At 44.9% G+C, this 23667-nt stretch overlaps 4 protein-coding genes across 4 annotated transcripts in view; 2 read left to right on the top strand and 2 right to left on the bottom strand.

The window, feature by feature from the left end:
- Positions 1–444: 444 nt before the first annotated feature.
- On the top strand, positions 445–1949 carry LOC135080534 (uncharacterized). Its single transcript, XM_063975179.1, has 5 exons — positions 445–656; positions 735–794; positions 873–1046; positions 1193–1336; positions 1422–1949. The coding sequence occupies exons 1-5, from the start codon at positions 585–587 to the stop codon at positions 1782–1784; spliced, it is 813 nt and encodes a 270-aa protein (XP_063831249.1). The 5' UTR covers positions 445–584; the 3' UTR covers positions 1785–1949.
- A 210-nt stretch (positions 1950–2159) lies between these two features.
- Positions 2160–5088, bottom strand: LOC135080535 (ras-related protein Rab-8A). The gene is made up of 5 exons (XM_063975180.1): positions 4900–5088; positions 4569–4629; positions 4014–4218; positions 3782–3922; positions 2160–2529 (listed from the first exon to the last, which is right to left on the bottom strand). The coding sequence occupies exons 1-5, from the start codon at positions 5021–5023 to the stop codon at positions 2428–2430; spliced, it is 633 nt and encodes a 210-aa protein (XP_063831250.1). The 5' UTR covers positions 5024–5088; the 3' UTR covers positions 2160–2427.
- Positions 5089–5392: 304 nt separating this feature from the next.
- On the top strand, positions 5393–6960 carry LOC135080539 (DNA-directed RNA polymerase II subunit RPB7). Its single transcript, XM_063975187.1, has 6 exons — positions 5393–5540; positions 5615–5724; positions 5979–6138; positions 6217–6267; positions 6604–6741; positions 6829–6960. Exons 1-6 carry the CDS (start codon positions 5529–5531, stop codon positions 6877–6879), a joined length of 522 nt encoding a protein of 173 aa, XP_063831257.1. The 5' UTR covers positions 5393–5528; the 3' UTR covers positions 6880–6960.
- A 4424-nt stretch (positions 6961–11384) lies between these two features.
- The window catches only part of LOC135080854 (myosin-I heavy chain), a 110585-nt gene continuing 98302 nt past the window's right edge, over positions 11385–23667 (bottom strand). Inside the window, 15 exon segments of the mRNA XM_063975581.1 lie at positions 11385–11504; positions 11602–11682; positions 11775–11852; positions 11949–12038; positions 12122–12325; positions 13911–14150; positions 14531–14666; positions 15741–15897; positions 16484–16691; positions 17579–17764; positions 18842–19027; positions 20276–20444; positions 20917–21153; positions 21659–21830; positions 22235–22382. Of these exon segments, the coding sequence (XP_063831651.1) occupies positions 11385–11504; positions 11602–11682; positions 11775–11852; positions 11949–12038; positions 12122–12325; positions 13911–14150; positions 14531–14666; positions 15741–15897; positions 16484–16691; positions 17579–17764; positions 18842–19027; positions 20276–20444; positions 20917–21153; positions 21659–21830; positions 22235–22382 (2412 nt within the window).

Here is a 23667-nt window from a genome sequence, read left to right on the forward strand (position 1 = left end):
TGACAATGTTACCAGCACTAAAATTAACAGCGTTTAGTTAGCTTATCTAAAGCCTTGTTCGCAGTTCGCACTAGTCAAATAATTTAGTCGAGCTCGATCGAGTATTTTAGTAGCTAAACGTGTCCGATGTCCGAACACCAAAAATTTAGTCGAGTAGGTTACTAAATCCTTTAGTCGAGTGTCGAGCGAGCCAATCCATTTTGTTCTATTTTGACAGGATATTGATCGCCTTAACTCTTGCTGCGCGCTACCTTTTTACAAGAATGCTTAGAGCAAGAATCATGAAGCTAAAGATAAGAATGTCCACAGAGGCTCTGTAGTGAAAACGCCGTTTGATATTTATATTTTTTTTTACAATTTCTAAACTTACTGAGCTATATTGTTGTAGCCTAGACACATCACTATTAAGTCGTGGTCATGTTTTTTTACGTGATAACACTGAAAGTCGTCACAGCTGTTTGTCAAGAAAACAAATGTCAATAATTGTCAAACAAAAGTTCGTAATGCGAATTCCTCAAATCTGGAAATATTGATGAGCTAATTTCTATAAATTATGAAAGTTTGGTCAGATATCAAATAGCAAGATGTCTGAGAGAAGAGACGGCTTCTTTTACAGCTTAACCAATTTGTTGCAGCAGGATTACCGTGGTGTCAACGTAAGATAAATTTATCATACTTTTACATTAATGTAGGTAGATAGACTATCTTGTTATGAATGTTTTTTTGGTTTACAGATAGCCGTCTATGCTCTCGCAACTGCTGGCTTAGCTGTGTCGATACATAAGATACGTCCGGTAATGAATGATGATTTTCATTGGATTTAATGTGGTTTATTGACCATTACATAACTTAACAATACTTTTTGAATTTAGGTTAGCAAGTTTTCGAAAGCAAGCAATATACCGGAGCACTTCTTGCGGAGCCATGAGCCTCTCAGAGGAGTGTACACGGGGGTGCAGCATACTCCAATGCGCTTGTTGGTTGACCATCGGGCACCAATATACTTGCCTCTCTGGCATTCCAGCAAACCACCAATGCTAGTAAAGGTTTGTAACAAAGTCCATCATAAAATACGTTTATTAAAAACTATGTTAGTATCAGTTTTTAGCTTATTCTTGTTGTATGTTTATTCTTAAAAATTCATATAGATTTATGTAAAGTAATTATAAAATTGTTTTTGTTTTTTTGGCAGCTGTGGGGTGTTGATATTGTTAGTGGAAATGCAGTGAACTGGCTGGAATGTGTGGCCAAGGGCAAACAGGTGACTTTGAAACCCATTGCCACAGACAAGGATACATTAGTCTCCACTGTTTTATTGCATTTACCCCAACCGAAGGTACTTATTAAATATTTTTGTATTTGATATTATATGTTTGTTTACTATATAAGATAGTTACTAATTGTTGTGTTATGTTTTTCAGACAAAATCTGTGGAGACTTTTGATCTTGGGCAGAAATTGGTTGAACTTGGCTTTGCAAAGGCTTCCGTTCCACTAAACATAAAGAAAAACACAATCGAGTCACAATTAGCTCCAGCACTGTTGTCAGCAGAAGCCAGAGCAAAAAGCTTCCGCAATGGAGTCTGGTCTGATAACCTGCCGCCACTCCCTGTTTACGTTACATATTGGCGGAAAGGCTCTCAACTCACAGCAGAACTTTTAGTTCTGAGTCTCAAAAAATTTATACAGTTGTTCGGATTTGCATCGAAAAGTGCCTTAGTAGGAGTGAAAAACCTCGCTCTTCGACCTTTCAGATCCTCTCCTAAGCAAGTACAAGCAACATGAAAGCATTTATTTATATTATAAAAGTTGTTACTTAAATTCATAGTGGTTGTACCAAATGAGCTACAATAAATGTAATGATTTGGGTACTCTTCAACTAGGAATACTTCCATTTATCAAAAATTGTTTTGTATATACTGTTGGAAAATAAAGTTTCTTATCAAAGTGCTTTATCATCATTTCTTAGAGATAAAAAACCCTGCACTTGACTAAAACAAATGTGTTGTAAAAAAAGCACTGTTTATTCAAATTAAATAGTATATATTACAATAAAATATATATAATTATCTTAATTAAAATTGCAAAGGAAAAGTACAGCTAAATAATAATCTATTGTAATATCCATTGAAACCATTTAAAAAATAAACACCAATTAATTTCGCCCTAAAAATATGAATCGTCACTTCAGATGTTAAAATAATGTACATGTAATTTACGACACAATACTGTTCGATCATTAACTAAGAGACAAAGTAGGTATAATCGCGGATATAAAAATACAAAAGCAAGTCTCATCCCCTTCAGGAGTCGATGCACCAGTCAAAAAGTTGTAGGTCGAAAAATATAGTAGAGGTGGGTACGTTTACGGTCCACTTTAGAGTAGGGTGTTGTGGCGTGGTGCGAGGGACGCGCGGGCGGGGCGCCGTCAGAGCAGCGAGCAGCGCGCCAGCCACGACGTCGGCTTCCGCTGCTGCTCGTTGGCACGCAGCTGGTGCGCCCCGGTGCGCGGCGCCGGGTTGCTTGCTTCCTGAACATTCAAGCACCACTACGTTACCACACGGTCATCCCACTGGTTTGAACAAGAAAATAGAATGGATATAATCGAAAAACAATGGGTATTTGGGACCAATGTGAACTTTTGACATTACAGTTTGGAAACAAGTTCACCAAAATCTTAAAATTATTTTCGAGTATGATAGGTAAAAAGGGAGCACACAATGCAGCAGTATTTTTAAAGCTTTCTCAATTTAACAGTAAATGAACATGAACATGCATCAAACATTAGGACTTAGTTTATTATTTGTTGTCATAATAATGAAAATGACAATTAGCTAAGCATAACGAATGGCTTTATGGCTTCCCTAAGAAGTTATCTACTTAGGCTTCTAATTTTTAAAGAAGCCTGATTGGATGCCCGCAAATGGGTCGGTGTGACCACTGGTGGTCGCATCGACCCGTGTGCGTGTAAGTAAAATGACGCATTTCGGTAACTAAATAAATATCAATAGCATCTAATGTCATGAATGAATAAACACGTAACAACACATTACACAACAGACAAATTGTAGATGGTCATAACAACAACACAGCAAACCTCATTACCTTCTGTTTTCATATAGAGAGCCATGAAACAAAGAATATTTAGGGTTAATAACTACTTCATTAAATAGTAGGTATTTGGTTAGGGATGTTTCCTGGGTCAAAAAGCAAGAGTTTTAATTAGTCCGTCAGTAAACTTATCAAAAAATACTCTACACGTATTTTTCACTTTTTCAAACTAATGAAAATTTAAAGAGATAAAGCGCGCCAATGTTCATAAGAAGAGGCCCATGACGTCAATGCTTGCATAAAAGTGCCGCACGTTGTGACGTCGTGCGGAACTTCAACGCACCATAACTATGTAATTATTTGTTAGATTGACAAATAAAAATATATGTGTCCAATATTTTTTGATATTAAACATGACGGACTAAAAAAATTTTTTTAGGAAACTAGCCTAATTGAATGAAAAAAGGACTGATTTGAACTATATTTACATTTGCACATTACAAAAAAATATTTAGAACAAGGTAAATATTTTCAAAACATTTTAAAGTTTTAATTCACTCAAGTGATGTCTCTATTTCTGTGGCTTGTTTACGAAATGTATTCGTAGGTGGCACCACAAATAGTTAGCATTTATGAATTAGTCCTTGAACCAATTGTCCGGTACATTACAATCACTTATCATAGACCATGTTGATGACAATCGTGTAAAGTGAAATGACTGTAAAATATACCTGTTTTTTCTCCATCTTGGCCTTGATATCCCTTGCTAGCGTGAAGAATGCATACTCAACATTTAATGAGTCTTTAGCTGACGTCTCTACAAACTTAATCTGATACTCTATAGCTAATTGTTCTCCTCGTTCTTTTGAGACCTAGAATAAAGTATTAGTTTTATGATAAATAATATAAATTTAAATTACAAAATTGATTAATTAATAAAATACAAACTCAGCTAATTTTTACCTGTCTTTTAGAATCTAAATCACACTTATTTCCAAGTATCATCTTTTCCACATCGGCGCTTGCATTCTCCTCAATGTTTCTTATCCAATTTTTAATATTTTCAAAACTTTTCTCATTTGTAACATCATAAACCAGCATAATCCCCATTGAACCTCGATAGTACGCTGTTGTTATTGTACGGAACCGCTCCTGTCCTGCTGTATCCCTATAAAATAAACATGATTTCTTTGTTAATTCTTTTAATGTGATGATTATTTTATACTATCTATACTCTGTAATTCATTCTATTTTTTGTTATTGTGGTTTTTGATGAAGCCAAAAGGAAGTTACTAAAATAACTGACAATAACATAAGCCACATTTAAAACATAACAATTAATTCTGTATCATGCCATTGTTTTCCTTTTAGATAAAAATATAATTTATTAGTATCAAATTTAATGGAATCGATTATTTACAAAATAATATCAGATACTGTCTGCAGGGATAAGAATTTTAGGATTAAAATAACTGCTGCTAATTTAAGTATTGATAACACAAACAAAAGAATTCTTACCATATTTGTAATTTTACTTTTTTACCATCAAGGTCTATTGTCCGAATTTTGAAGTCGATCCCTGGAAACAAGAAGCACTTGTTAAATTTTGTGAGTTCACTAATTAGAGCTAGTCTGTATGATGTCATGAAAGAGCTCATTCATTTAATTCGATAAGGGCTACATTATCACAGCGCCGCACCCTTTCCGTTGAGTAGCACTCTTCATGTATCACCACACAAAAAAGCAGTCGGAGAACAATGAAACAAAAAATCTGTTTCATGACAAATTATACGATATAAAAAAAGAAGATATCTGACAATAACCTTTGATAAAAATTACGAGCACTTACCAATGGTAGATATAAATGATATATTGAAAGCATCTTCTGAAAATCTAAATAGTATAGACGTTTTACCCACTCCGGAATCACCTATCAAGAGTAATTTAAATAAATAATCGTAAGTTTTTGCCATTTTCTACCACAATCAGATTACAGGATACATGGGCCATTCATTTGGCATTTTTTGAGTAATCACTAGTGTTGTATTGCATAAGATCTACGTGTCACAGACTAAAGCCTATTCATGTCATTAAACCGCATTAAACTTAAATTCTTGATTTTATTGTTATTCTATCCTTAATTAGTAGATGAAATGGCTTATAATTAAAATCATATACATTTTTAAGTAAATTAGAACTAATATAGATGAACTATCATTATAATCGATTGCATCAGTCCAATTGAATTATTAATTGAATGTATATAGCGTTAAAGTACAGCAAATTTAGTGTTGCCAGTTCTTAATTACAGAGAGAGCTTGAATCGGTAAAATAAAACTGTCAATTTAACTGTCAAATACTGAAGGTGGCGTCGTCGCTGTTTTTGTAATTTTTGAGGAAATTTTAAATAAAATATTAGTTTTAATTATTTTTATTGTATAGTTCCTGTAGAAATGTGCTTTTAGTTTATGTTCCATCATGTTTTATCACGTAAGTTATTGAACTTTGCTGTACCAAAATCAAATTTGTTTTACACAGCTTCTGATGTAAACAAAATCTTTCAGATCTCTTTAGAACACGAAATACTACTACACCCTAGATATTTCGGACCCCAGCTCTTGGATACAGTGAAGCAGAAGTTGTATACTGAAGTTGAAGGAACATGCACAGGAAAGTAAGTACTTAATTGGTGTTTAAAATATTACTCTTTTAGGTTACTTTTTTAGTAAGAAAAGAAAGAAAGAAAAAACATTTATTTGGTACCAAAAAATTAAACAATAAGTACAATCAACTTAAAAAGCAAAATACATTGTACCAAGTAGTTGCTAAGATGGGGTTCTTTTTGTACCCACTTCTAAGATAGGTTTTAATAGCTAATTATCGTTCTCAATAATTGCATTGAATTAATTACCGATTTTTTTATCACAGATATGGCTTCGTAATAGCTGTGACCACAATAGATAGCATAGGAGCGGGCTTAATACAGCCAGGCCAAGGGTTTGTGGTTTATCCTGTTAAATACAAAGCTATTGTATTTCGGCCTTTCAAGGGAGAGGTTTTAGATGCTATTGTTACACAAGTGAATAAGGTAAGTGCACTATACAGTTCATTTATATAATAGTGATATGAAATGTTACAACTTAGCTCATGAACTTCTTTGTTTTAGGTGGGAATGTTTGCTCAGATCGGCCCATTGAGTTGTTTTATTTCTCATCATGTGAGTAAAATAATCCTTTCTGAAATACTTTAATTTGATACACTTATGCCCGTTTTCACCATCAATCCCTAATTTTAGAGTGACCCCTATGGTAACACATAGCAGGAATTTTGTTTACATAGGGGTCACTTAAAAATTATGAACTGATGGTGAAAACGGGCACTAATTTCCCTTTTTTTCCACATCAACATTTTAATACTTGGACATTTTACAATACTCAATCTAGTTCAAAACTAAGCAAAAGTCATACTTCCAGTGATAATGATTAGTTCAGTATGTGAATGGCAGGTCATTCGCATATATTGCTTTCTAATTTGATTCTTTTTTGTTCTCCAGTCCATTCCAGCTGACATGGAGTTTTGTCCAAATGTCAATCCACCCTGTTACAAGAGCAAGCAAGAAGACAATGTAATTCAGGAAGAAGATGTAATTCGGTTGAAGATTGTGGGCACAAGGGTTGATGCCACGGGTATTGTAAGTACCTTTTTTTCTTTCTAAAAAGCATTTTTCTGGTCATCATTTTTGTATCATATATCTAACATATATTTTTTTTCATTTCAGTTTGCTATTGGAACATTGATGGATGACTACCTTGGACTTGTTACACAGTAAAAAATAATGTATACCTACATATTTAATTGTAAGACTCATAGCATTAAGTGTAAAAAGGAATAAATAATACATGATCCATTATTTGTAATCATTTATTTGGCATTCAAATAATAGGGTAAAATTCCATACACAAATGTAACAAAAACAATCCATCAAAAAGAATAAAATATTTGGACATTTTCAGTCTATTTGGGCAGTACATGGTGATGGTGGTTTACATAAAAATCTTTCGATTCATTAGTGCCTTAAATTATTCTACAAATAATCGCCTTATAGCTACAAGACTTCATACTGTTTGTCTTTGTATGAAATGCATGAAGATGTAAATTAATAGAAAAGTGGATGTTATGAATAATGTTTAAGCAGTATAATTAATAAAATTGTGAAGTAATTGTTTCTGAATGCCAAATTTTGCATTATTATTCATACATTCAGCTCTAATATTAAGAGTATGCATATTTTTGAATTCTTACATATCAATAATATGTACAAGTTTCAATTTTAAAAATATAAATAAGAAAATGAAAATAATAATATCCAAAGGGACAATTCAAAGTCTTTGGTTTACCAATTATATACAAAGTCATCTTAAATTATGTAAGTCAAATAAATAAAATCGAATGAAATATTGCTTGTTTTAACACAAATTATATGGCATCTAAATAAATAATACTCATTATGAGATCAGAAACAAGCTAAGCAAAATAGTGATTGTCTAAGCACCAAATAAGTCTAAAGTAATAAAAATTACTAAAATATGGCTTCTTTCATACAATTTAAACAAATGCGCGTAAAGACATTCGTCTTTACAATATAATGTTCGGTTGTCTACATAATTATATTTATACATTGATTATTTCAGATTCTATGTCTACAATATTAAATATATTTTTATTATAAAATATACAGACATAACATTGTGCAATATAATGTAATATGCATGATAGAAGATATAAGAATGTTATAAACAATCAGTAATTATTTTGCAGTCACAATAAATTTGCACAAATCGCTCACTGAGTATTAACTATGCTAGAAATAACATGCTGATAAGCTCTTAGAAGAAATAATTTGCTTAAAAATACAAAGATAAGAGCTTAAATCAGCATTATTACTTCAGCTCTCCACAAGGCACAGAACAAGATTTTAGGAATATTATGGAAAGGTAATAAGGAAGTGTTTTTGAGCAAAGATAATGACAACATGATTAAACATAGGAAAAGATTTAGAATATAAATTTTATTGAGGGAAATCTATATTTAAAATGTAAGGACGCTACTATTTAACACACATGTCGTATATTTAGTAGTAAAGACAAGCAAAACATACGCTATGTGAAAGGCAAAAGGGGTATAGTGGGATGGGCTTAGTAGTTAAGTAGATTGTGTTGCCATTTTAATTTGAATCAACAACTGTATTGATTGCCAAATTATTACTAAACTTGTTCCAAATATTTTACGTGTTTCAGCATGGTAAATTGCATAAATTGAAATGGCATTACAACCCAGATCTTACAAGTACCACAGACTAAAGAGGGGAATAAGATTGTTATAATTTAAATTACTCTATGTATATTTAACTCGAGAAACATCTTAACATTCATAACGTTTGATAAGACTATCCCACAACATTATTACATGTAACATTAATTTATTAACAGCAATAATACTGACACTGACATAACATTTAAAGTTTATTTAGATCGGAATATAATTTTTAATTTATTTTAAACATGGATTAAAAATGCTGAACTATTCACGAAATATATGGTTTATTTTTGCTTCCCCGTCTTCTGGCAACTGAAATCGTCCATTCTTGCACTCGAAACCAAACGCCACTTCGCTACTGTTTGTGTTGTGAAGTAAATGTAGACTGACCGTTTCATTTAATATGCTTTGCTAACTAATAAATAAAATTAAAATAAGTTTTCGTTTACTAAAGAGCGACGTTGTCGTTCCGTGACCCGCATGCGTTCGCACGGGGTCGTGTTCCAGCGACATTTACTTCTCCGTTTCTGTTCCGACTCAGGCGCGCGATCGAGCTCCAAATTTGCCTATCCTAACTTTACACCTAGATTAACTAGTGACTAAGTACTGGAGCTAACGCTCTTAACGCCTGTGATAATAGGCCGAGCGGTAGGAAACCACATTTCACACGTTTTCTAATCCAGGCGGTCTTGTAGCTTTATCTTTCGGTGTGTTTCTCATTTTCTTTTTTTTAATTTGTAATTTTAACTTAAACTAAAATATTTCATAAAAAGTATAAAAAACAATGTTTACTCATAATTATTTAGGTTACCTATTACATAATTTAAAATAAATAGTCAAATGCATCAGTAGTTAAACCATCGTCATTACCTTTTTAATAAATTACAATATTAGATCATCATCATCGTCATCATGAAACCATGATACAAAATGTATCTTATCGTTCATATAAAAGAACAATAATTTATACGTATTGCACTCATTTGAGTTCTCTCTCTCTATTGAATTCCTTACTCCAGTCACCCTGTATACCTAAGACCGCCTCGAATTTCAGAATCTTACTATTAATGCAGATACATACTTTACTTTATTAATACAGACCTAAAATGTAACACCTTATCTTCAATCTGCAGGCCAACGAGTTCTTAAGGGCCAGCAGATTTTTATGGAATTTTTGCTAAAATCTGCTTTCTCAACTCTGTAGGTTCTTCCCGCAAAAAAGAAACCTTGACTTGAGTTTTTTGAACCTATAGGTAGTATATCCCTTCAAATAAAACCGTGACCTTTTTAACCTATACGTGTGATTCCCCCGCTCTGCCAAACGGAACCATTCAACGGACTACGTTCCGTTCGTTCATTCGTTCACTCCGTGCGGGCCCGGCCATGACGGCCGGCCTACTGCCTGACGTGGAAGCACTGGCACTAGGCGTGCGGGTGTCACGAGGCGGCCGCGGGCGGCGCCGCCGGCGACACCGGCCCGCGGACCGCCTCGATGTAGTCCTTGATCAGCGTCGCGATTTGGTAGGCCTGGAAATGGAAGGGTAGGTTAGACTCAGATGAAGTAAGGCATATCAACTTTCAAACAAAAGGGTAGGTTAGACTCTAGATCGATAGATTCTCAAACGAAATAAGAGTACCTACCTACAAGACTAGGAAGCGACTTTTAATTACTGTAACATAGCTACCGGCAACGGCGATCGGTCGGTCGAAACCGGTCGCAGTGATATTAAGACTACACTGAAGTGGAACCAGTAGCGGCGTAAGGGGGGGGGCGGTGGGGGCGGTCCGCCCCGGGTGCCAAGCATCAGGGGGTGACACAAGTCGCGCAGATTAGTACTCACTGGCATATTATCTGCATGACAAATCTGCGGTCTATGTCATGATACGGGGGGGTGGGGGGTGTGATTGTCTTTCAATCTTCGAATCGGTAGGTAACCCCAAAATCCTGGGGGGTACCTACCAGGGGATGCCATAGGACTTGGACTTGTGACGGGGGGGGTGATCGCCCCGGGTACCAACCCATGCTACGCCGCCACTGAGTGGAACAGTTTAACTCAAATGACTCCTTCTTTACTCCCATTGTTTCAGCCAAATGACGTCCACTGCTGGACAAAGGCTTCCCCCAAGGATTTAAGGTTCCTACGCTGTCCGCATCCAGATACTTCTCGCGACCATCACCAGTTCGTCGGTCCGCTTAGTGCATTGGTTCCCAAACTTATTTGAGACGCGCCCCCTTTCAGCCATACAAAAAATTCCGCGCCCCCCATCCTCCAGTCAAGATTATTTATTGGTCGTATCGAGCAGTCTGGAATGCATTCTCTCAGCGGTCGCAGATAGCCCGCGCCCCCCGTTTAAAGGTCTTTGCTCCTCCCCTGGGGGGCGCGCCCCCCACTTTGGGAACCAATGGCTTAGTGGGAGGGCTGAGACATCCGGCCCATGGTCGCCACTCGATTTATTATTCCCAGTAAAACGCATCAAAGCAAAGTCACCTACAGTCAACTAGTCGCCGCGTCAGCAGCTATAGGTCCTAGTGTACTGACCTGGTCGGTGGACAGCACCAGCTTGGCGTGCTTCCTATCAGCCCTGGTGACGAACAGAAGCGCGGGCGACACGGCTAGCAGCTGGTTGTGGTCTATTCTAGTGTTTTAGCGTTTTAAAGCAGTTAGTCTTCTACACGAAACTTGTCTGCATTGTCAACTAGTCTAGCACTGACCTGGTCAGTAGACAGCACCAGCTTGGCATGCTTCCTATCAGCCCTGGTGACGAGCAGAAGCGCGGGCGACACGGCTAGCAGCTGGTTGTGGTCTATTCTAGTGTTTTAGCGTTTTAAAGCAGTTAGTCTTCTACACGAAACTTGTCTGCATTGTCAACTAGCCTAGCACTGACCTGGTCGGTGGACAGCACCAGCTTGGCGTGCTTCCTATCAGCTCTAGTGACGAGCAGCAGCGCGGGCGACACGGCCAGCTACTGGTTATAGTCTATCCCTGTTTTAGCGCTCCAAAGCAGTCACACAGTCTTCTACCTGAAACTAGTCTGCATTGTCAACTGTCTAGCACTGACCTGGTCGGTGGACAGCACCAGCTTGGCGTGCTTCCTATCAGCCCTGGTGACGAGCAGAAGCGCGGGCGACACGGCTAGCTACTGGTTATAGTCTATCCCTGTTTTAGCGCTCCAAAGCAGTCACACAGTCTTCTGCCTGAAACTAGTCTGAATTATCAACTAGAGGTGCACTGACCTGGTCGGTGGAAAGCACCAGCTTGGCGTGCTTCCTATCAGCCCTGGTGACGAGCAGAAGCGCGGGCGACACGACCTGCAGCTGGTCGTGCTCTATTCCAGTGTTTTAGCGTTTCAAAGCAGTTAGTCTTCTACACGAAACTTGTCTGCATTGTCAACTAGCCTAGCACTGACCTGGTCGGTGGACAGCACCAGCTTGGCGTGCTTCCTATCAGCTCTGGTGACGAGCAGCAGCGCGGGCGACACGGCCAGCTACTGGTTATAGTCTATCCCTGTTTTAGCGCTCCAAAGCAGTCACACAGTCTTCTACCTGAAACTAGTCTGCATTGTCAACTGTCTAGCACTGACCTGGTCGGTGGACAGCACCAGCTTGGCGTGCTTCCTGTCAGCTCTAATAACGATCAGAAGCGCGAGCGACACGGCCAGCAACTGGTCGTGCTCTATTCCAGTGTTTTGCGTTATAAAGCAGTCATATATTTTTCTACTACACTTGTCTGCATTGTTAATTGTCTAGCACTGACCTGGTCAGTAGACAGCACCAGCTTGGCGTGCTTCCTATCAGCTCTGGTGACGAGTAACAACGCTCGCGGCGCCGGAGACACGGCCAGTAGCTGGTCGTGGTCGTGCGACACCAGCGCCGCGCGGGAGCCGCGTCGGAGCAGCGTCAGCCCGCGCGCGTCTACCGCTAGCCAGAGCGCGCGAGGCCAGTTCGAGGTGAAGGATTGCTGTGAAGAAATTACGTTATGTAGTGAAACATTTTATCATAATCTTGTGAGCAAACTGCAAAAGTTTTTTGTGTAACGTTTTTTCAGTATAAAATTCTGCATAATATCTAGAAGGTAGTTAGTCCATAAGAGAGACCATAAAGCAGCCAGCGTCAAAGGGTCAGTGGCGGCGCATAAACATGGCCAGTAACTATACCAGTGGCAAAAGGCCAAACTCCAGAACAACAGTCTTTCCAAGTAGTTTGATCTGAAAGAGCGCAGGCAGTGGTAGCTTTGATTCTCCTTCAGCACACACCATGACGTCAAAGATAGTGGCCCTTGCAAGCGGCCACGAAGCAGCCAGCGTGAGAGCGCGCTGCATGGCAGCATGGGCGTCAGTCCCCCGCAGCACCAAATGATGCAAGCGTACGGCAGGCGCAAAGAAGGGAACAGCTGGCACTCACCATGACGTCAAAGATAGTAGCTCTCGCGAGCGGCCACGATGCGGCCAGCGTTAGAGCGCGCTGCATGGCAGCATGAGCATCGGTCCCCCGCAGCGCTAGATGGTGCAGTCGCACGGCAGGCACAGAGGCGAGCAGCTGGCACTCACCATGACGTCAAAGATAGTGGCTCTCGCGAGCGGCCAAGATGCGGCCAGCGTTAGAGCGCGCTGCATAGCAGCATGGGCATCTGTCCCGCGGAGCGCTAGATGGTGAAGACGCACGGCGGTTGTCGTCTATTACGTCAAAGATGGTAGCCGTTGTGAGCGGCCACGAAGCAGCCAGCGTGAGCGCTCGCTGCATGGCAGCATGAGCGTCAGTCCCCCGCAGCACTAGATGATGAAGACGCACGGCTGGCGCTGGCAGGAGGCAGCTGGCACTCACCATGACGTCAAAGAGAGTAGCCCTGGCGAGCGGCCACGAAGCGGCCAGTGTTAGAGCGCGCTGCATGGCAGCATGAGCATCAGTCCCCCGCAGCGCTGGATGGTGCAGTCGCACGGCAGGCACAGAGGCGAGCAGCTGGCACTCACCATGACGTCAAAGATAGTGGCTCTCGCGAGCGGCCACGAAGCAGCCAGCGTGAGCGCTCGCTGCATGGCAGCATGAGCGTCAGTCCCGCGCAGCGCTAGATGGTGCAGTCGCACGGCAGGCACAGAGGCGAGCAGCTGACACTCACCATGACGTCAAAGATAGTAGCCCTGGCGAGCGGCCACGATGCGACCAGCATTAAAGCACGCTGCATGGCAGCATGAGCGTCAGTCCCCCGCAGCACTAGATGATGAAGACGCACGGCTGGCGCTGGCAGGAGGCAGCTGGCACTTACCATGACGTCAAAGATAGTAGCTCTCGCAAGCGGCCACGAAGCAGCCAGCATTAAAGCACGCTGCATGGCAGCATGAGCGTCAGTCCCCCGCAACGCTAGATGATGCAGTCGCACGGCAGGCACAGAGGCGAGCAGCTGACACTCACCATGACGTCAAAGATAGTAGCCCTTGCAAGCGGCCACGAAGCAGCCAGCGTGAGAGCGCGCTGCATGGCGTCAGTCCCCAGCAGCGCTAGATGGTGCAGTCGCACGGCAGGCACAGAGGCGAGCAGCTGGCACTCACCATGACGTCAAAGATAGTGGCCCTTGCAAGCGGCCACGAAGCAGCCAGCGTGAGCGCTCGCTGCATGGCGGCATGGGCGTCAGTCCCCCGCAACGCCAGATGGTGCAGACGCACAGCGGGCGCGGGTAGGGCAGGCGCAAGACGCGGCGGCAGCACGGCACCGGCGGCTACCGAGCACTCCTCGCCGCCGCCCATGCAGTCGCCGCTTACTACTTGCGCGTGGAGCGCTGCTAGCATCACCTGGTGATATGGTTTATTTATTTAGTCATTTATTCGTGCACTGTGTGATGTAAAAAGTATGTAGCTTCAGGTAACATAGCAAGTGCGTTGTGGTGGTGAAATGGCTTATAGTTAAGAAAAGGCGCAGTGAGCCACCACACAGAATGGACGTTTGTGAAAGATTATAGCTACAATGTTACAGAATTTTTTGTGTGAACTAGATCACAAAACAGAATCTTGTAAAATTTTGAAAATGAGCCTGACAATAATGTCAAGTTTCTTGTGCTGTTTCTTTTCAACACAGGCCATCATTACTGCACTACGGAAACAGTAGCAGGATTAACGCTAACAATGTCCTTTAAAGCCTACTTAAAGAAAATAAATATTTTTATTTTACTCACAGCCTCGTCGGTCTCGATGGGCAGGCGGTCGTGGCGCACGGAGTGCAGCACCTGCGAGTATAGCAGCTCCATCTCGGCCGCGCTGGCCGTGTGTAGTGGTCTCTCGCCCAGGAACAGACGCTTCTTGAACACCAGCCTATGACGACATTTCAATTTGTTTGTAGTATGTCTTTGCAGGTGATACTTTGATTGATACTATAGTCTGGTCTGCGAGCACGTAGAATTTTGTCAAATGACAAGCTTATCGCTCGCGCGTAATTATGTTGCTGTCGCGATCGCACACTCACTGCGGGCGCCCGTCGCACAGTCGCGACAGCAATATAATTACGCGCGAGCGATAAGGATGGGTAGCTTGGGGTCATTGGACAAAATTCTACGTGCTCACAGACCGGGCTTTAGTTGCGATAGACGAAAAGATTAAATTGTTGTTTCCAATCCCATTGTTGGGGAAGAAAATGGTTTCCCTAAACTCTTCCAGCAATGGGTAGTCGACACCAACTTACCAATAATTCCATTCAAGACTATTTTACGTCTTGGAAAAAAATGTGGGCATCAGTCCTCCGCACCGCTAGTAAAAAAAACACCCTCACCTCGCTCTAAAAATTGAGTTGGTTTTCAATTTCCTATATTGTGTTTAGACAGCGTTACGGAATTAGACGGAACTTACCTGCAAGCAGCAGCGGTGGCACCAGCCTTCTCCCAGCGCGCCAGCACGTCGCCCACGCGCTCGCTGCCGCCCAGGGCGCGCTCGCCCGCGCATAGTTCAACTGGCTAGACAACTGCTACTAGGGACATACTGGCGTTGCCATCAAATAGCACAGAATACCTGCAGGCCGCAGCCGTAGCGCCGGCTCTCTCCCATCGCGCTAACACGTCACCCACGCGCTCGTTACCGCCCAGTGCGCGTTCACCCGCGCCCGCTGCGCCCGCGCCCGCCCCCGCGCCCGCGCTCGTGCCCGCACACACTTCATATAGCTCAACTGGTTAAACAACAGCCCTATCAGATAGTACACTGTACCTGCAGGCTGCAGCGGTGGCGCCAGCCTTCTCCCAGCGGGCTAACACGTCGCCCACGCGCTCGTTACCGCCCAGTGCGCGTTCACCCGCGCCCGCTGCGCCCGCGCCCGCCGCCGCTCCCGCGCTCGTGCCCGCACACACTTCATATAGCTCAACTGGTTAAACAACAGCTCTAACAGATAGCACACGGTACCTGCAAGCCGCAGCGGTGGCGCCAGCCTTCTCCCATCGCGCTAGCACGTCGCCAACGCGCTCGTTTCCGCCTAGGGCACGCTCGCCTGCGCCCGCCGCGCCCGCGCCCGTCCCTGCGCCCGCGCTCGTGCCCGCGCATACTTCGTATAACGCGTAACCTGACACACAAAAAAGGATATTTAAGGCTTAGAACTCATGGCGCGATTTTCACCCTCGCCCGCAGCGGTTGCGGGCCCGCAGTTTCTGTAGGCAGATACTTATGTAACTAATGCACAACTCACGACGCGGTTTTTGCCCGCAGCGGGCGCGGTTGTAATCGGGTCCCGTGAGTTTTGAAATAAAACCGCAATTCCACAACCCGCGGGCGAGGGTGAAAATCGCGCCGTGAGTTCTTAGCCTTAGACACTATGATTTTAGGAATAATGGCTAAATAATTACAACCTTTATTTCTTTGTAAATAATTTAGACCTAACAGAAAATACCTAGGAAGTACGTCAGAACACAAAATAACATATATTCAACGTGCGTTTAGACGCGAGCGAATTATGAGATGATTGGTTACTAATTAATATGCGAGTAGGCTCTTTAAAGTGTACCTGTGTAGTTCTTTAAAGGCATATTCACATTTACAATAACACCAAGAGAAGTCAAACTGTAAAACACAAATATATTTAGAACAAGTAAGACATTTAATCTAAGCAGCGTAAGACATTTGAATCCTCACTCATCATCATCAAAACTCACCAGTGGCGGCTTCATTCAAGCCAATCTTCTCTCTCAGCATAGTGACCAGGTGGTCAGCAGTAGCAGCTGGTCCGAACACCAGACCGTGTTGTTTTCCATCCAGAAGTAGTACCCTGACGTGCATAGGCCTCCTCGCGGCCGCGCATAGTAGTTCCTCTTTGGAGGGCGCGGCGAGACGGCGGGGCACTTGCGCTATGCTTAGGGCCACCTGCGAAGACGATATTAATTTATTTCGGGACTGGATGTGGGTAAGAGTTCTGATAGGGTTAAGTAACACCCATAGACACAGATATTACAGTGGTATTACACTGCAGCACTGGTGTTACAAGACTACTTTCATATTATGGCGGGGCGTGCGACGTTTATATGAGATCGCGGAAAGGAAGGGCCTAATGATTCTACCATTAAACCCCTTTTTCTACCATAATATTAAATATCCAGACTGATAGATAAACGGTTTGTAATTAGAAATCTAGCTTTGTGTAGAGGTTGCGTCTTTTTCCTTATGCTTTGTATTTCGCCCAATATAGATGCCCCCTCAGTTGAGGGGGGGCCTCGTATTTGTGATGTGACCACAAACTTTTTTAAGACTGGATTCGCGGCCTTGGCAGTAACAGCCATTGGCTTCTCGATGCACGAGATGACGCTTCTGGGTGGTACTTAGTCTGTTGGGACTTGAGAACCTGTTTATTAGTATCAACATACCTGTTCTGCACGCCTAGCAAACTTGCCGTCTTCGCCCGTATGCAGCGCCGCGCCCCGGTACCGTAGATGAGCTAACAGCAGCCATCGCAGCGGCTTGGCAGTAACAGCCATTGGCTTCTCGACGCGCGAGATGACGCTTCTGGGTGGTACTTAGTCTGTTGGGACTTGAGAACCTGTTTATTAGTATCAACATACCTGTTCTGCACGCCTAGCAAACTTGCCGTCTTCGCCCGTATGCAGCGCCGCGCCCCGGTACCGTAGATGAGCTAACAGCAGCCATCGCAGCGGCTTGGCAGTAACAGCCATTGGCTTCTCGACGCGCGAGATGACGCTTCTGGGTGGTACTTAGTTTGTTAGGACTTGAGAACCTGTCTATTGGTATCTACATACCTGTTCTGCACGCCGTGCGAACTTGCCGTCTTCGCCAGTATGCAGTGCCGCGCCCCGGTACCGTAGATGAGCTAGTAGCAGCCGGCGCAACGGCTTGGCAGGCGGTAACGCGGCGCCGATGGCCGCGCACAGTAATGCCCAGTGACGGGAAGATACGCGCGATGACGGCTCTGGGTGGTCTGTCGTCTGTTGGCAACATACAAATATGTTATCATTTATGTTAGCAGCGTCAGTCACTTTCGAATCTTTCGCGATAAATCTTCATTCAACACTTGAGCTAGTACTATTCTCAGATCTGAAACATAACACTGTCGAGCCTGTCTCTCGACTTATTTGATAGCAGCACGTGAAAGGTTGCACGCACAACATTATCTTTCTGAAGGCAGCACAGGTCTTACATAACTCTATTGACAACGCTCACTGGTCACTGACAAGTATATCCTACTGTAGCGTACGTCAGGAATGAAACAAAACACTATCGCGCACATCCATAGGACACTGACTGCAGATAGCCCACCCAAACAAAACAATATCGCGTGACGTCATCCTGTCGCTCTCCTGGCTGCTGCTGCTGTCGCTGGCCAGGTCGCTGGTGCTGGTGACGTCACCACTGACCTGCTTGATCAGCTGCACGTACAGCTCGCACAGCAGCGTGTCCTTCTGCAGGCAGCGCTGCAGCAGCGCCTGCGCCAGCGCCACGCGGTCGTCGCTGTCGCTCTCCTGGCTGCTGCTGCTGTCGCTGGCCAGGTCGCTGGTGCTGGTGACGTCACCACTGACCTGCTTGATCAGCTGCACGTACAGCTCGCACAGCAGCGTGTCCTTCTGCAGGCAGCGCTGCAGCAGCGCCTGCGCCAGCGCCACGCGGTCGTCGCTGTCGCTCTCCTGGCTGCTGCTGCTGTCGCTGGCCAGGTCGCTGGTGCTGGTGACGTCACCACTGACCTGCTTGATCAGCTGCACGTACAGCTCGCACAGCAGCGTGTCCTTCTGCAGGCAGCGCTGCAGCAGCGCCTGCGCCAGCGCCACGCGGTCGTCGCTGTCGCTCTCCTGGCTGCTGCTGCTGTCGCTGGCCAGGTCGCTGGTGCTGGTGACGTCACCACTGACCTGCTTGATCAGCTGCACGTACAGCTCGCACAGCAGCGTGTCCTTCTGCAGGCAGCGCTGCAGCAGCGCCTGCGCCAGCGCCACGCGGTCGTCGCTGTCGCTCTCCTGGCTGCTGCTGCTGTCGCTGGCCAGGTCGCTGGTGCTGGTGACGTCACCACTGACCTGCTTGATCAGCTGCACGTACAGCTCGCACAGCAGCGTGTCCTTCTGCAGGCAGCGCTGCAGCAGCGCCTGCGCCAGCGCCACGCGGTCGTCGCTGTCGCTCTCCTGGCTGCTGATGCTGTTGTTGTTGGCCAGGTTGCTGGTGCTGCCCTCTTGCGTGCTGAGACCGGCGTGGCTCATGATGTCCTGGAAGGATTTTACAGGATTAATAATTCAATTTTTTTATGCATAACAAGTTATTTGACCGCAATCGAACCTGGTGTTAAGTGAGATGCAATCTAGGATGGAAAATCCTTTGTTACTACAATGTTATTACCTTTTTTGGAGCACTTACACACGTCTCATGTACCTTAGTCCTATCACCACTTCAGGAATATCCTAGCTCTCCTCAACCATGTCTATTAGCACCTTCTCTAACCGGCGCTTGTTAGACTGGAGACAGGACATAGTGAGATCCACCTTGAATATCTGCATCGCGGTCACCTTTTTTCCCACGTTGAGCTTAGTGACTCCTGGCTCCCCGCCGCCAAGTCTATCCAGCGCTCGTTAGACTGGAGACAGGATATAGCGAGCCCCACCTTGAATATCTGGAAAGGATACAGTAATAAGGCCCACCTTGAATATCTGCATGGCGGCCACCTCCTCGGCCTCGTTCAGCTTGGTGAGGCTGTGCGGCAGCGAGCGCGACCAGCGCCAGTAGCCGGCCGGGAGCTCTAGTAGCACTCCTGGCTCCCGGCGCCATGTCTAGGCGCTAGTTACACTGGAGGAGGCTGTAGCTGTAGCCGTGGCCCTTTGGCAGGAGCGGTGGGATGCCAGCAGCGACGGACGTGAGCTGTACCAGTTCTTTCCCATCGTGGCGGTGAGGCTCTCACTCGGCTGGGTTGAACCTGATTACGTGGTTTCCCAACTGTTAACTGGGCACGGGTGCTTCAGGCAGCGCCTACACAGGATGACGCTGTGCGAGTCTGCACTGCACATGCGGCGAGGAAGTCGAAGAGAGCCGTGATCACGCACTTTGGGAATGTAACCTATATGACGAACCAAGACAGAAGATGCTGGATGCGATACGGAGGAGCAAGGACCTGTTTATCACCAGGACCTCACGAGTAGTCGCAGTAACTGGATCGCGCTGCGCGAGTTCGCGCACTCCTGGCACACAATCAGGCGAAGTTATGAGAAGAAGTGATGACATTTATCAACGATAGCAGCCCGACGCGAAGTACCGTATTTGTGGTGTCAAGCCCCAGAAGGGGGAGAATTGACTATGAGAAGGGACATGGATCAGAGAAATTTGTAGGGAGTCAAGCAAAGCGCCCGGGGAAAAGAGCCCAGAGCAAGTACCCGCGCGCTCTCCCGAGATTCGGTTCGTACGCCGTGAGGCAGGAAGAACCATGGGTGGTGGTGAGTACTGAAGGAGGCTGTAGCGAGGCCCACCTTGAATATCTGCATGGCGGCCACCTCCTCGGCCTCGTTCAGCTTGGTGAGGCTGTGCGGCAGCGAGCGCGACCAGCGCCAGTAGCCGGCCGGGAAGCTCTTGTAACACTCCTCCTGGCTTTCAGCCGCCATGTCTAGACGGACCTTCTCTAGACGGTGCTTGCTTAGTCTGGAAAGGAAAATAATATGTGGAGTCACTGAAATATTAAAAGCCTTAAATCGTTTGTAAACATCCGTTTTATCACCGGACGACGGACCGTCAAAAAACGGATATCCTTTGTTTGCTGTCAATTTTCTCGCCGGACACAAGTCTGATGCATGTGCACACGTTCATTATAAACCATACACCACCGCTTAATCCGGTGAAAAAATCGGGCCGTAGTCCAGTAAAAAAAAGAGGATTTATTTACTGATGAGATATTTACAAGCGGCCTTACTTCTCTCCCAAAAAAATCTTATTAGATATTCTAATACTGATTCTTCACCCCAAAGTTGTTACAAAACCTACTACATATACGCTCTTCCTTACTCTTCGTTTATCTCGTCTTACACATTGAGAAGTCCAAAAAATCTTTTCAGTTAAGAAGATAAAGCGTCACAGCGTCGGGCTAGTTAAAATTTAGTGTAAAACCATCACTGACCTCCTCAAAGTATTCCTCAAGAAGTTCCCAGCGGACAGTTCGGTAGGTCTTCTCAGCATGCCCGAGTCCACCAGCGCTCGGCGGGCGCTCTTTAGGGCTCCAGCGAGTCGTGAGCGTTCCGATGCCGGTGCGGCGCGGCGCGGCGGCTCGTCGGCTAAACCGTTGGCTAGCACTGGGCTGTAGGCCGCCATTAACCAAGCCGCCTCGTGCTTTTGAGGAGACTCGAGGACTATACATCTGGAAGAAAAATTATTATAGATTACCAGCTTATCTATCCATCCTCGCAAACTTTCACTTTAAACACCAGTGAAGTGGCAATTTCTGTCTAAAACACAGCCTTTAGTACCGTTAAAAGAATATTCTCGGCAAGGAATACATTATTTAGGATGCTATGTTGATTAGGATAAGGACCTCCGTTAAAACTTGTCTATCGAGAATAGTATGAGCAGCGCATGTATGTTTAATAGGGGCGGCGGGAGACGGTAGTGCATCATCCACTCCGTGCACCCACAAGTTTTCGAGTAAGTCCTAAATTAGAACAAGTGTAACTAACTAAAAACTAAAGCCCGGTCTGTGAGCACGTAGAATTTGCGAATTTAGAGCGCTTGCACACTCACTACGGGCGCTCGTCGCACAGTCGTGACAGCAATATAATTACGCGCGAGCGATAAGGATGGGTAGCTTGGGGTCATTGGACAAAATTCTACGTGCTCATAGACCAGACTATAGCACGTAATCTTACCTATGCCCGTCATGTTGTCCATGGTGCGTGAGGCTGATGGTGAGCCCATTATCCACGGGATCCATGAGCAGTGCAGCAATGTTGCTGTAAGGGTACTCCGCTAGCACCACCTTGTCTGCCGGCCTGACCAGGACCACGCCTTCTGAACCTACTCCTAGGAGTACATTTGGACCTAGAAGAAAAAGAGGCGTTTCATATTTATTTATTAGGTATATTCACAGGTATATTTAACAATGTTGACAAAATAAATACTTTATGGTATTATACAAGATTGACTCAGTACACACTATACATAGCAATGATTATAAGAGACACATAGGGCAACAATACAATGTAAATAGGTGGAGACGATTTCATGTAGAAATGAGCCGTTTTAGAAAATACTACTTCAACAATATATTATTCAATAGATGGTGTTAAGGAATAAACCTACAGCGCAAATACAATATACACGGTTTTGCTTGTGTTAGTTGATTTTCCAGCTTTGCGTTGTGAAGTAAATTTCGTATTACCGAAGTTAATTTAAACTAATATGGCGTCATAATAAGGTCGACAATATAATACAAGATGACTCACCATGTGCCCAATATCCCTTGTAAGTGACGGGGAACAGCGTGACGCCATACAGCGGGTACTGCATGACGCACGACAGGTATAAAGCCTTGGCCGTCAGCTCCGCGCGCCCGGCGCCGTACTGCCGGTGCGCTTGTGCGAGGATTGTAGCCTACGGGAGAAGTAATAGAAAGTAACAATATGTAGTACGTTTTTCCTACCTTACGTCCCTTCCCCATGACAGAATGACCCCCCTCCCTCCCCCAAGATAGAATGACCTTTTCCTTCCCCTGTGCCAGAAATACCTCTTCCCTCCCCCAGGTCAAAATGAGCCCTTCCCTAGCTAGAATAACCGTCTTCTACCCACGGGTCAAAATGACCTCTTCTCTCCCCGGCCAGAATGAACCCCTTCTAAGCCAAAATGACGCCGCTGCCTGCCAGAATGACCCCTTCCTTCCCCAGCCTGAACAAATCCCTCTATCCTCCGGCACTGAATGACTCCTCCCTTCTTCAAGACAAAATGAGTACCTTCATCCTCTGGGCCAGAATGACCAGCTCCTTCTTCGAGTCAAAATGGCCAGATTGACCATCTGTCACAATGACCTCCCACGCGACAAAACTTACCCACTGGTGCGCCGGGCGCGCCCTAGCGATGCGTTGAGGTAAGAACTGGTCGGGATGCGAGTAGTAGGCGCGCGTGTGCGGCGACGGCTCTCCTAGCGACACCTGCGCTTGCAGCCCTGCTAGTTGCAGCGCCACCTTCTCGGATACTGGGAACTTGTTCAGCTGTAGAGAGACACCCCTCCCGGCCAGAATAACCCCCTTTCCTAGACGTCAAAACTCACCCATTGATGTGCGGGCCGGGCCCTAGCGATGCGCTGAGGTAAGAACTGGTCGGGATGCGAGTAGTAGGCGCGCGTGTGCGGCGTCGGCGGGCTCGGTGGAGGTTCTCCAAGAGACACCTGTGCCTGCAGCCCTGCCAGTTGTAATGCCACCTTCTTGGATACTAGGAACTCATCCAGCTGTAGAGAGACACCCGTCCCGGTCAGAATGACCACTCTTCCCAGCCAGAATGTCTCCTCTCCCTCCTCCCGGCCAGAATAACTCCGTTCCTCCCCCAGGTTAATATGAACCCCTCCCCCTCGTATCAAAACTCACCCACTGGTGCGCCGGGCGCGCCCTAGCGATGCGTTGAGGTAAGAACTGGTCGGGATGCGAGTAGTAGGCGCGCGTGTGCGAGACACCTGCGCTTGCAGCCCTGCTAGTTGTAGCGCCACTTTTTCTGATACTGGAAACTCGTCTAGCTGGAGAGAGACACCCCTTTCGGCCTAAATGTCCCCTCTCCTTCCTCCGGGCCAGTATAAACCTCTCCCTTCTCCGGGCCAGGATAATTCTCTCTCTTCTCCTAACCCCCTCTCTCCTAGACGTCAAAACTCACCCATTGATGTGCGGGCCGG

The sequence above is a fragment of the Ostrinia nubilalis genome, chromosome 18 (genome assembly GCF_963855985.1).
Source record: "Ostrinia nubilalis chromosome 18, ilOstNubi1.1, whole genome shotgun sequence".
Lineage (NCBI taxonomy): Eukaryota > Metazoa > Arthropoda > Insecta > Lepidoptera > Crambidae > Ostrinia > Ostrinia nubilalis.

Excerpts from the sequence above, each read along its gene's own strand:
- LOC135080534 (XM_063975179.1), top strand. The coding sequence starts at position 585 with ATGTCTGAGAGAAGAGACGGCTTCTTTTACAGCTTAACCAATTTGTTG. Across the intron at positions 657-734 it reads AGGATTACCGTGGTGTCAAC|ATAGCCGTCTATGCTCTCGC; the intron begins GTAAGATAAATT and ends TTTGGTTTACAG. Across the intron at positions 1,337-1,421 it reads TGCATTTACCCCAACCGAAG|ACAAAATCTGTGGAGACTTT; the intron begins GTACTTATTAAA and ends TATGTTTTTCAG.
- LOC135080539 (XM_063975187.1), top strand. Across the intron at positions 6,139-6,216 it reads TTGTTACACAAGTGAATAAG|GTGGGAATGTTTGCTCAGAT; the intron begins GTAAGTGCACTA and ends TCTTTGTTTTAG. Across the intron at positions 6,742-6,828 it reads GGGTTGATGCCACGGGTATT|TTTGCTATTGGAACATTGAT; the intron begins GTAAGTACCTTT and ends TTTTCATTTCAG.
- LOC135080535 (XM_063975180.1), bottom strand. The coding sequence starts at position 5,023 with ATGGCAAAAACTTACGATTATTTATTTAAATTACTCTTGATAGGTGAT. Across the intron at positions 4,630-4,899 it reads ATCATTTATATCTACCATTG|GGATCGACTTCAAAATTCGG; the intron begins GTAAGTGCTCGT and ends TCTTGTTTCCAG. Across the intron at positions 2,530-3,781 it reads CCAAGATGGAGAAAAAACAG|GAAGCAAGCAACCCGGCGCC; the intron begins GTATATTTTACA and ends TTGAATGTTCAG.